The 12429-nt window shown below is 42.7% G+C and overlaps 1 protein-coding gene across 1 annotated transcript; it reads left to right on the top strand.

Annotated features, from left to right (window-relative positions):
• The first annotated feature begins 9025 nt into the window (after window positions 1-9025).
• LOC136539981 (uncharacterized) lies at window positions 9026-12207 on the top strand. Its single transcript, XM_066531967.1, has 2 exons — window positions 9026-9512; window positions 10726-12207. The coding sequence occupies exon 2, from the start codon at window positions 10821-10823 to the stop codon at window positions 12120-12122; it is 1302 nt and encodes a 433-aa protein (XP_066388064.1). The 5' UTR covers window positions 9026-9512; window positions 10726-10820; the 3' UTR covers window positions 12123-12207.
• Window positions 12208-12429: the final 222 nt, after the last annotated feature.

Raw genomic sequence — 12429 nt, 5'->3', positions numbered from 1 at the left:
CTTCTAAGTACCACACTTGGTTCACCTATACATACGCGGCAAGCCCCTACACTAGGGAGAAGTGACATCTCTCTAAGAACCATTCTTGACACTTACTTGAAATAACTTGATTGATTGATCCAAGTGATGGACTTAACTTGATGAGTAACCTTAATTCCTTCTTTAAGTTCCTTTCTTTCTACTTGTTTAAGTCCTTTTTTTCTACCAAATGATCTACAATCATCACTTGAACTTAAACTTCATCTTCAACTCGAGTTTGATCTTGATTTTCATCTTGAGTACCAAAAGTGTGCAAAGTATACTCCACAATTAAATAACCTTATACTCATATCTTATCATACTTTTATATCATCTCAAAACCAACTTAGGTACCTCAATTACTCTTAAACATGTTTTCAATTTGAGGACCTTTTAATCAAAGTGACTCTAGATCAATTCAATATTTGTCACTTTTCTGGCAGATTCTGTACCCTTCAAAGAAATAAGCATATCTCCCACAGTACAAATCGAAATACCACGAAATTTGGTGGAGATGTGTTTCACTTAGTTATCTAGCAGCTGTAAAAATTTAATCTTCATTTGACATCTAGATTTCTACCAGATTTCAATTATTCCATCACTGCTATATGCTGAAAACTGCTGCACTATAGCTGACAAGTTTCACTCCAAAACTGAGGCATATCTTATCCAATTCTCATGAAATTTCTATAGAATCTCATAACATAAGTCTAGAGCTTGTACACCAATTTTCATGCCAATCCAATAAGTTTTGATCACTCAAACATGGTTAAGATCACAGCTAGCTCAGATTTTAAATATAGAACATATTTCAATCACTTGAGCTATACTTCATCAAGTATGAATCAAACATAAAACCAACTTGTTTGAATACTTTCATAAGACATAAATCCATTCAATACACTTACTAAATATCATATTATGAATTTATCCAACACAAATTAATCCAAAGTTGATTACTAAGCAATTATCCATTCAATCAACTTATAGCAAGCAACATTGCATATTTATCTAATTCAATCAACTCATATGCATCTAAATGAAATGATCAACAAGAGATATACCTTGGTTAGCTCATGATCATCCAATTAGCAAGTTTTAACTCAAATATTTTTGTAAGCCATCAAATGTTCCAATAAATCACCCCAACTTGAATATGACACTTGTATGTTGATAGCACTTGGACTTCACTCAATTTTCACTTGGCATTGGGTTTGGATGTGCACTAGGCTTCATATCTTGACTCAATATATGATGATCAATATGAAATCAATTGAATCAAGTCTCCAATGCCAATGGTACCTACAATCAATTATTCACTTTTTGATGGTACCCAAATAATTTTGGGTCCTCTCAAGTTAGGAGCAACATACTTAGGCATAGCCTTAGTATGAGTAGCGGAATATTTTGCAATAGCAATCATAGAGGTACCATTACCATCTATCCTAAGTATAGAATCATCATCAATTGAAATAATCTTAGGAGTGTTACCTAGGGGACATTAATGTGCCATGTGTCCCCTTTTCCAGCATGAGTAACACTTTCTCTTTGCTTGAGCCTTTTCATCTTTGCTCATATTGTGCTTCTCATTGTCTTGCTTATCCTTATTTTCTTGAGTCTTCTTATCAAGCTTGTTTTGAAAACCCAAAGCTAGGTGGCCCAATGTGTCACAACTATAGCATCTCATGTGAGCAATCTTCTCCATTTTCTCTTCTTTGTTCTTGCTCATTTGCTTTGCATCTTGATTTATCCTTGGACGCATTGCTCTTTCTCTTGCTTTTCCACCCCTTCTAGTTTTCTTCTTCTTTATCATTAAATCACCACTATTTTCATGGTTTATCTTAATTTGCTCTTGGGGTGTCTTCTCTTGCTCAACTTGTGGCTTTGGTTGATGCTCTTCTAGTTGCTTCATCAATTGCTTGGTTGGACATATTGAGGTAAGATGACTCCAAGTGTGGCACTTGAAGCACTTCACATGCTTGAGCATCTCTTCTTTTTTTATCTTCTTGAGCTTCTCAATGTTAGGGCAACCATTTGCAAGGTGTCCCACTTTATGACACCAGTAGCACATGGTATGAGAGAGCTTTCTTTGTTGTAGCTTCTTCATCTTTCTTTCTCTCTTTCTTTTGCCCTTTGTTATCTTCTTCTTGAAGCTAAGGCCACACTTATCACTATAGTTTCTTTGAGTCTTCAACATGTGCTCAAAGGTGACTTTTGAGTTGCAGCACCTCTCTAACTTGTTGCTCAATTTCTTCACTTCACTTTTGAGCTCAATGTTCTCCTTCAAAATGTTAGTCTCACAAGACATAGAAGTAGAACAAGCATCTATATGTGAAGAGCATGGCATATCTAATAAATCATCACAAGAGGTGGATACATGCTTCTTACCTATATCACAAGGGTTAGCAACATTTTGCAATTTATCATTTGATCCATGTGATGAGCTCTTATTATTTTTAAGTTTATTTGTAAATACTTTAATGAGAGAAGCATGTTGTTCTAATAATTCATCATGAAATGCAAGTAGTGTCTCATGATTCAATTTTAGCACATCATGTGAAGATTTAAAAGCATCAAGTAATTTCTTATGTTCTTCACAAGAGTTCTTTAGAAATGAGTTTTCCTTTTCCAATTTCATTATTTTAGATTTCTTATTTTCTAAAGACATGGTCATGCTAGCAAGTCTACTCACAAGCTCATTATATGAATCAACATGATCAACCACATTATCATTTGATACCTTGGTGTCACCTTGTGACATGAAACAATGTGGTGATGTAGAAGAGCTTGTAGTAGCATCGCAATCATGGCCCGAGCATGAACCATCATCATCAAGATCACCACCAAGTGTGCTTGAGGTAGAATCTTTATGTGCAATACTTGTGGCATCATCATCAACCTTGTCAAGTGAACTTGTAGTGGATCGATCATCATCATCATCATCATCACTTGACCATGAGGTGGAGCAATCTTCCACAATCACCAAATTGTGATTATGCTCAACACACTCATGTGCCTCCACCTTATGATCATCCTCCTTCTTGAATTTCCCATCATCACTTGTGGAGGAGTCACCGTAGAAGGCTTGGAGAGCCATCCACATATCATGAGCACTTTCCAAGTCCCACACACGTCTAAAAACATCATCATGTAAAGCACACATTAGATAATAAAGAGCACGATGATCAAGTTGTAAGCAATCCTCTTGCGCTTGGGTTAGGTTGTCCTTATCTAAAGCATCATGAGAAAAACCAACAACAATGATCCACCATGCCTTGGGACCCAATTCACGGAAATGATCGAGCATATGATGTTTCCACCATGCATAGTGTGTGCCATCAAAAATATGTGAGTCACAAATAACTTCTAGCCCAAAGTTCGTCATCCTCTCGGGTCGGTAAAGACCACAAATAAGAGACCTAGCTCCAATACCACTTGAAGGATCGAGATGGCGACTAGAGGGGGGTGAATAGTCATTTCTAAAACTTAATCGCGTCGGCTAACCAAAACAAGTGCGGAATTAAAACTATAGGTCTAGCCAAGACTACACCCCTCTATTTATGTTCTCAAGCACCTTGCAAAGATCCTAATTAAGCAACAAGGGTGCCGGGCTAACTAGAGCTCACCTAACCAATTCTAGGAGCAAGGTCACACAAACCTATGCCACTAGTATTTCAAGCAATGAGGGTGCTCCTACCCATGCTAGTAAGCAAAAGCACAAATCTAATTAAGCTCACTAGCAATGCTCAATAACAAGGCAACCAATGCTAAATTAGAGAACGCAAATACTTAGTTACACAAACTAAGCAAAGTGACTAACAAGGTCACACAAACCAAATTAGCCATGCAAGGGAGCTACTTCTATGCTACACAAGTAAGAAGGTAATTAGTGAGCTACACAAGCTAACTAATTACAAGAGCAACTACACAAGCACAATGTATATAAAAGTAATCACAAGCTTGTGTAAGGGGATTGCAAACCAACGAGAAGAACAAGGTTGACACGGTGATTTTCTCTCGAGGTTCACGTGCTTGCCAACATGCTACGTCCCTATTGTGTCGACCGCTCACTTAGTGGTTCAGCGGCTAATTGGCATCACCCGCTAAGCCCGCACGTCGGGCACCGCAAGAACCTATCCCAAAAGTGAGGGTAGCTCAATGACACGCTCAATTAGAGTTGCTCTTTGTGGCTCCCGCGGGGCGAGCATAATACCCCTCACAAAGCTCTTCTTTGGAGCACCACACAGGCTTCTTATGGACTTCGATGAAGACCACCACCAAGCCGTCTAGGAGGTGGCAACCTCCAAGAGTAACAAGCACCACCGGCTTGCAACTCGATCACCTAGTACCACTCGATGCAATCTCACAATGCAACGCACTAGAATCACACTCACTCGCAATCGATTTGCACTCTTGCAAGCACAATTGAGTTAGAGGGCATCCAAGCACTCCTACATAAGCCACATAGGCGTGAGGGTGCTTAGCAACCAGCCCAAGGCCGGCCACACACTCTTTTTATAGCCCCAAGGGCTAAAATAGCCGTTACCCCTTCATTGGGCAAAGCACGTACTGACTGGACACGTAGGTCATAACGACCGGACGCTGAAACCCAACGTCCGGTCACTTACAGAGAGGTTCCAGCGACGTTTTTCAGCGACCGGACGCGTCCGGTCATCACTAACCGGACTCTCCCAGTGTCCGGTTGCTTCTGGACATGCTAAAAACACTGACCGGACTCGTAGATGTTGACCAGATGCTGGACCCCCAGCGTCCGGTCGTTTTTCGCGCCAGCGTCCGGTCACAGACCTTTCAGCGCTAAAACGGCTATAACTCGTAGCTCCGAACTCCGATTTCGATGATCTTAGACATTTTGGAAAGCTTACTCAGAGAGCTACACATCCCACATGCATACTTGATCCAAATCACAATGGATCAAAACAGTATTCTAATCCAAGGACCATCCTATAGTTTAGAGATCCCGAAAAACCTTTTTCTCTTCTCTAAGTTGATTCACGACAACTCTAACTTCTTCTCCTTTGCAAATGTGCCAACACCACCAAGTGTGCACCACCATGTGTATGTGTATTAGCTTTTCACAAACATTTTCTAAAGGATTAGCCACTCAACTTGCCACGCCACTCGATCCTAGCGATGACGCAAAGTTAGATCACTCGAGTGGCACTAGATGACCGATATGCAAACAAGTTTGCCCCTCTTGATAGTACGGCCATCTATCCTAAACTCGGTCATCAACTTCTCTACACACCTATGATCGGTGAAATAAAATGCCCTAGGTTATACCTTTGCCTTGCGCATTTCATTCCATCTCCTCCAATGTTGATGCAACACATGCACCAACATGATAAACAATGATATGATCCACTTCATATCATCACGTGATCATATTGGTTCATCGATCTTAACTTCACTTGCTTTTCACCGTTGCCTTCGTCCATCGACGCCAAGTCTTGCTCAAGCTTCACTGCCACGCAGTCTATCGCTCCAAAGCCTCCGACTTGCCCTTCACGCTTACAACCAGTCCATCAAGCCAAGTCTTGTCTTGATCTTCTCCACCTTGATCACATGACTCAATGTCATGTCTCATGTGCAATAAGCTTCTTCATCATCACATGTGTGAGCTTTGCAACATCTTCAAACTATTTTCACCTTCACGACATATGTTGCTCACACACATGTACTTGTGGACTAATCACCTGTGTGTCTCATATAAACACAATTAGTCCACCTAGGGTTGTCACTCAATTACCAAAACCACACAAAGGACCTTTCAGATGGCCACGAACAATCACCAACTCATGCCAATGCTCCTCCGCTGCTCCAACCCATCTAGGTGGCGGCAACCACCAAGAGTAATAAGAAGACCCACAGCCAACACGATCCCAAGTGCCACTAGATGCTCAAACACAATGCAAATACACTTGGATCACTCCCAATCTCACTTTGGATGATCAAATCATAAGCTAGATGAGTGGGAGGCATGGGAGTATGCTCACAAGGTGTATCATCAAGTTAGAGAGCCAAGAGAGTGAGCAAGAGCCAGCCATCATGTTTTTATAGAGCCTCAACAACTCAACTAGCCATTATACCCCTTCACTGGGCTGTCTGCGAGGTGACCGGACGCGTTCGGTACGGCGTCCGGACGCGTTCGGTCGCTGCATCCGGTCACTGCCTGGCTACCATGTATTGCTTTCAAATCTAATAGCCATTGGCGCCCAACGCCTAACTCATTCTCGTTCTGACACGTAGGATCGGACGCGACGCTTGGAAACGATCGGACGTAGTCGAGGTAGCATCAGGTCAACTCTAGAGAGCTCCCAGAGCCGCCCTAGAGAGACTAGACACGTTCGGTATGGCCGACCGGGCATGCCCCTACATCAGGTCCACACCACTGCGCGTATTGCTTCCTCTGACCAGACACGACGCTCAGCGTCAGGTGACTCGACAAACTGAGCACCCGGTCACGATCAGGAAACACACTGAGAGGTCCAGGGCCTGACCTGATGCGTCAGATCGAACATGAACGGACACAGCCCAGCATCCGGTCATCCTTGCCTTAGCTTCTCACGTCGGGGTCAAATACCGGACGCGCCCGGTCATGTCTATGCCACCTGCACGAGTTTTGCACACTGAACGCATCCGGTATCAATGTCGGACACGTCCGGTCACCCAGTGACCAACACGATCAACTCCTTTCTCAACACCCTTTCTTCTATGTGCCAACACCAAAGTGTCTCACCACTTGTGCACGTGTGTTAGCATATTTTCAAAGCATTTTCAAGGGTTAATTGTTAGCACACTAGGTCCTAATGCACATGCATAGAATTCAATCACCTAGTGGCACTTGACAATCATATCAACCATGAGAATTCCCCTTCTAATAGTACGACTATTAATCCTAAACCACTCACACCCTCTATGGTGTCTTGAGTGCAAACTAAAAATGGCTCCTATCTTTATACCTTTGCCTTGAGCCCATTTTTGTTTCTCTTTCTTCTTTTTCTAAATGTGATGCACTTGATCCATCTTTTTCTGGCCATCACTTTCACCGTGACCATCATCTAGCTCCACCTCTTGGATTAGACTACCTCGTCTAATTCACACACTTAGATCAAAAGTTAGTCCTAGGGTTTCATCAATTATCCAAAATCAAACTCGGGCTTTCACCCTCGTCCGTGCCGGTCCCCTCCTCTGTGTTGCTGCCCCTAGCCACGACCGCATCCATGCTTCGCCTATAGCCAGGGCAAAAGGTGCTGACCTGCACCATGGCAAACAGAGCGAGGGGGATGCCTTTTTCGGCTCCATGCCACATCGGTGCCTTGTGAAAGTGCACAAAAGAGCTCCAGGCGAGAATTTTTTTTGGTTTCCACCGTTCGATAAAATGTGCTCCCAATTGCTATAGAAGTTGCTCAAGAATCTCTACCAACCAGGCTCTATCAAAGACGAGCAACTTCGACTACCCACCCACATGGCGGTGAAGCTCTAGACATTCTTGGTGAAGCGATGAGGATTCTGTCAATCTTGAGATGCCCAATGCGCCGAAATCTCTATATGGTCGTGATTACTTCCGCATGATACTTCCCCTTCCGCCTCTGGTCTAGCCTGTGGCCTACTCCGTCCCTTTATATCAGTCGTTGTAGCCTTGGGGTTAGTTACCAAGAACATTTGCAAAGACTCAAACACCCCTACTTACAACAACCCTTTTAACAGTTGCACCATTAAATGAACAAGTCTATAGTGTGAGGGAAAATGGTTAAAGCTGCCTCTTGGACGGGGAGACATGCGCTTTGATGCAGGATGGTACAACTACTTGTGGACATGTATTAATAGGAAAGAGTTATTTGGGGACAAGACTTTAGTCCTCCAACAACATATATTAAGGGACGGAGGGGGTACATTTCAGGTACAATGCCTCTACTGGGCATCTAGGCTATGTGTTGTGTGTCCTCGGACTACCAACTCAAGTTCACCCACCGTCTTCTGACTTTTAGCAACCCACCTAGGGTGATTACGTACATGTATTGTCCGTAACTTTTATCCCTACAGTAACCCACATTTTCTAATAGTTTTGTTAGATACAATGCTTTTCTATTCCAAACCTAAATCTAATATATATATCCCACTCCAATCTTATGGATATCATATTCGTTTTCCATTCATGTTATCCCATAATCCAAATGTCACCTAAGGTCCTCTCCGGTGGCTAAATCCAACTGACTGACATAGTATTAGCTGAAGAATCGATGCATAACTAAACTCTACTCTTGGGGAAGAACTGAACCTAAAATAAAAATCGGTTCTTACTTACGAAGTATTTTTGTGATTGTGACGAAAATTAGAGAAGAAACCAAACCCACCACAGCGAAGAAGAATTATGAAGATTAGAAATCAAACCAAACCATCGCAAGGAACAAGGATGAGGCTTGTTTGGATTAGAGGAATTTTGAAGGAATCCAACTCTTATGTTTTGCTTACATCACATAGTGTTTGGAACGAAGGAACGAAGTTTTCCTTTTCATAGGAAAGGCCTGCTTTTCTTTATGAAATAGAGGAAATAAAATATCCACTTCAAGCTCTTGGAAAATTTTCCAACGTGTGAATGGAGAGATGAGCAAACTCTTCTTTACTGGAATGGAGGAATAAACATGTTCTTATATTCATGTGTTCAAACACCCATTCTTATAAAATTCTCATACCTTTTTAATCATCTATTTTCTACCTAGACTTATTTTCTATTCCTGTATTTTCTCTCATTCGTCTGTTTTTTCTCCCTCCCTTCCGAACATGCCCGAAGCCAGAAGCAAAACCCCTCCGTTCCGAACATGCCCTGAAAGGAGAAGCAAAACCGAACCCATTCGGTTTGGCGTACCTTTTCGTATCGAAGTATCCAACCTATTTTGTATGTTGTAAAAAAAACTATTTTGTATTTGCGCTGGCGGATAAAAGCAGGTGGAGCCGTGGAGGCGTCCCTACTCCCTAGTCAAAGAGGTTGTCTGAAGCGAACACCCCCAGAAATTCTCCAGCGCCGCCGCTTGCATCTGCGCTCGTAGGCCGCGCCGCCCGCATCCTCGCTGGTTCGTCGCCAGCTGCTCCCCGCGCTCGTCCGCACCGCCGCTCGCTCACCCCGCTCGCCCGCACCGCCGCTCACCGCACCGAGCTCGCGGTGAGAATCAGGGAAAGAAGACGCGAGTGAGAAGAATCGTTGGATTGGCAGGCCCACCCATGTAGTCTTGGGCGGATACGGTTCCAATCCATATCTGTGGGTGTTCTCCGCTTTGAGCGCCACCGCCGCATCGGTCGCCAGGCACGATGTGCCACCGGTAAATCGCCATTGCGCCCATCGTCATCTGCGGACGGTGCGAAGCGCCTCTAAGTCTCGTGCTCTGACTGGCGCTGCATCGTCTACCAGTGCATTCGTCACCGCCGCGGCCTCCAATCTAAGACGTCGTTGACAAGTCTTCCGCGTCTTCGTCGAGGTACGTTGATTCCCTAGCTCAACATCATCAAGAACTAGAAGAGAGAACGATGAAACAGATAGAGATGATCTTCATGTTGGCTATAGATATGCCTGTTGACCCTAAAGCTGACATGCTGAAACTATTGTGCCATCCATTTATTATTCTTGTTGTCACTGAAGCACCACCCATCTTTCCTTGCTGGACATCATTTGTAACTGTCACAAAGTTTCTTTGCTGGACATCATTTGTGACTGTCAAGAAATCTGGATTTGTCACTTTTGTAGCATATATTAAGTACTGAATTCATGTGATAGAGGTTGCTCATTAGTTTTCAAAATAAAAATACAAGTTATTGGAAACAGAACCTTCTCATCTCACTCTGAAGTACATATGTGAGCTTATAATGCAGAGTTGCCTGTTTAATGCATAGTCATCAAACTTTTCAGCCAGAAATTCATGAGTAAATTGGAACCCTTTTGTTGATTAAACAGCACACACGACTCCATCCTTGGAAAACAAAAAGGATAATTCAGATACACTAGCCATATTGATATAAATGCCTTTTGACTTGAATGATTCAAGCAGCTGTATTTTGGCTTCAACGTTGTGCATTGTTTTCTTTTTCTGCCACATATGTTCCTCTTACCCCAAGGGCAAGAAGGAGCACCTTGTCACCATCAATAACATATTGCTTGTGGTTTTGCTGATCCTGTATCCTTTGATCCAATCTGTGAGATGATTCATTGTTCAATTACGGGCTGCAATTTGGAACTTTGCCATTAGTTTATATCTTTAGGCCATCTTTAATCCTAGATCCCATGATCACTCGCACAGTTGCATTCACTGTTGACAAGATAATAAGCCCTAATGTTTCATTTAGACATTTTCATAAAGCACTTAGAGGTTTATTATCTTGTCAACAATGAGCGCAAGTGATTGTGGATCTAGTCTAGGATTAGAAGTGACTGTGAATTGTGATACATGACACTAGGGTTGGGCCTGTTTTGCTCTGGACAGGATGGAGCATGGGGACTGTCCTTTAACAAATAGACATGCCGTTGTGTGCATTCAGCAGTCACAATAAGGATTATTGTCATTGATTAGTGCATTGTATGGAGCAGTTGCAAGATGTGTTATTCCAGCCTCTGCTTAAGTTGAACTGTAGACCTATTACTCTCTTGCTGTGATGCTTCCATTTGTCATCTACTAACCATTTTGGTCAATCTGTCAGGTGGAGAACACTCGCTGCACTGCAATCAGTAAGCTATTGCCTCCACAGCTTTGCCAGCAATGCTGCATCAGATGTGAGCAACAGAAACAAAACTGATGCATGCAATGCATCAAACTCCAAACAGTAATAATGAAAATAGTGCTCCCAAAACCGCTGCCCATGCAGCCCATTCACAGTCCCATATTGCTAAACCAATGAGCGTTGCGTCACCCACTTTCTCAAGTTCACAAGAGCCCATAAAAGATGAAGACTCGCTTCACAAAGGAAGAAAGCGGAAGGCAACCACACAAGCCGTTCAAATAAGCCCCATTTGCCAGCATGAAAAAGAAAATATTCATACAACTGAGCTACCTTCTCCCGACGGTGCCTGCCAGTATGTCAAGGACAGACTAATGGGGAAGATTACCTGCATGGTGTGTGGCAAAGAAGGGCATTACACTTGTGATTGCCCCATGAAGGATCAAGAGGAAAAAGTCATATGCACTCTTTGTAACAAGGTTGGCCACTGTCATTTGTGGTGTTGTCAACAGAATGTGTCAGAGAATCATGCTTGTCATCGTTGTGGCGAAAAAGGGCACTACGCCAATAAGAAGCTCATTCATTTTGGCGAAACGTGCAGTCATAATAGGGAAATCAGTTGCTCCAGCTGTGATACAAACCATCTACTCGGAGATTGTCCTATGGGAAAAATTACATGTTTCCTTTGTGAGGGGAAACATCATGTGCCTGCTCAGTGCCGCTTAAGTCCAATCCTCACTATAGCAACTCAGTATCATCGAGAAAGTTTACGTGCCACGCTGAATAAGTTAATGACAGAAACAAGTAGCAGAACATTGACACCAGTGAAGCCATCTGGAAAATTGCTACATTATAAAGCAGTGCCCAAGGTCTCAAACTTCAGCAGTAGTAATGGGCAGGGCCATTCTGCGAAGAAGAACCCCATGAGAAGTGAGGTAACAGACTCTGATAAGACCAACCATGCCACAATGAAGAACAAGGCAACAATGCTAGCATCAAAAATCACCTGCTTCAACTGTCATGAAGAAGGGCACTATGCACGTGGGTGTCCTAGAAAGAAACCTTCTGGAGAATTAGGGCTACATGATGTCACCTGTCCAAAGAAAAAACCAGCCAGAGAATTGGAGCTATGTGATGTCACCTGTTTCACATGCCATAAGAAAGGCCACGAATCAAATACCTGTCCCAAGAAGGGGAAATCTGGAGAATTGAAACTATCTGATGTCATCTGCTTCAAATGTCATAACAAAGGCCATTATATGAATGGTTGCCCCGAGAAGAAGCCACTTGGAGAATTGGAGCTATCTGATGTCATCTGCTTGAAATGCCATGAGAAAGGGCATTATACATATAGCTGTCCTCAATTGTTGTTTTTGTAGCTCTATGGAGACGATATAACATTTTTCTTTGATTGCCACTTTGCAAGGTTTATTTGGAATACCGTTTATATAACCTTTGGAATTCAGCCCCCTTCTAGCTTTGTGAACATGTTTGATTCTTGGTTGAATGCCATTCGGTCGAAACTTAGAAATCGAATATTTGTAGGAGTTGCTGCTTTATGTTGGGCTATGTGGCTGAGTAAAAACGATATGGTATTCAATAATTCTAAACCTAATACATTTCTGCAGGTTATCTTCAGGGCAATATATTGGATTTGACAATGGTGCCTACTACGTAAAGAACGAA

The sequence above is a fragment of the Miscanthus floridulus genome, chromosome 2, assembly GCF_019320115.1.
Source record: "Miscanthus floridulus cultivar M001 chromosome 2, ASM1932011v1, whole genome shotgun sequence".
NCBI lineage: Eukaryota > Viridiplantae > Streptophyta > Magnoliopsida > Poales > Poaceae > Miscanthus > Miscanthus floridulus.
The sequence above is the reverse complement of the archived record's forward strand: the minus strand, read 5'-3'. Positions and strand labels throughout refer to the sequence as shown.

What these genes read in the sequence shown, in the direction of transcription:
- LOC136539981 (XM_066531967.1), top strand. Translation starts at nt 10,821, where the DNA reads ATGCATGCAATGCATCAAACTCCAAACAGTAATAATGAAAATAGTGCT.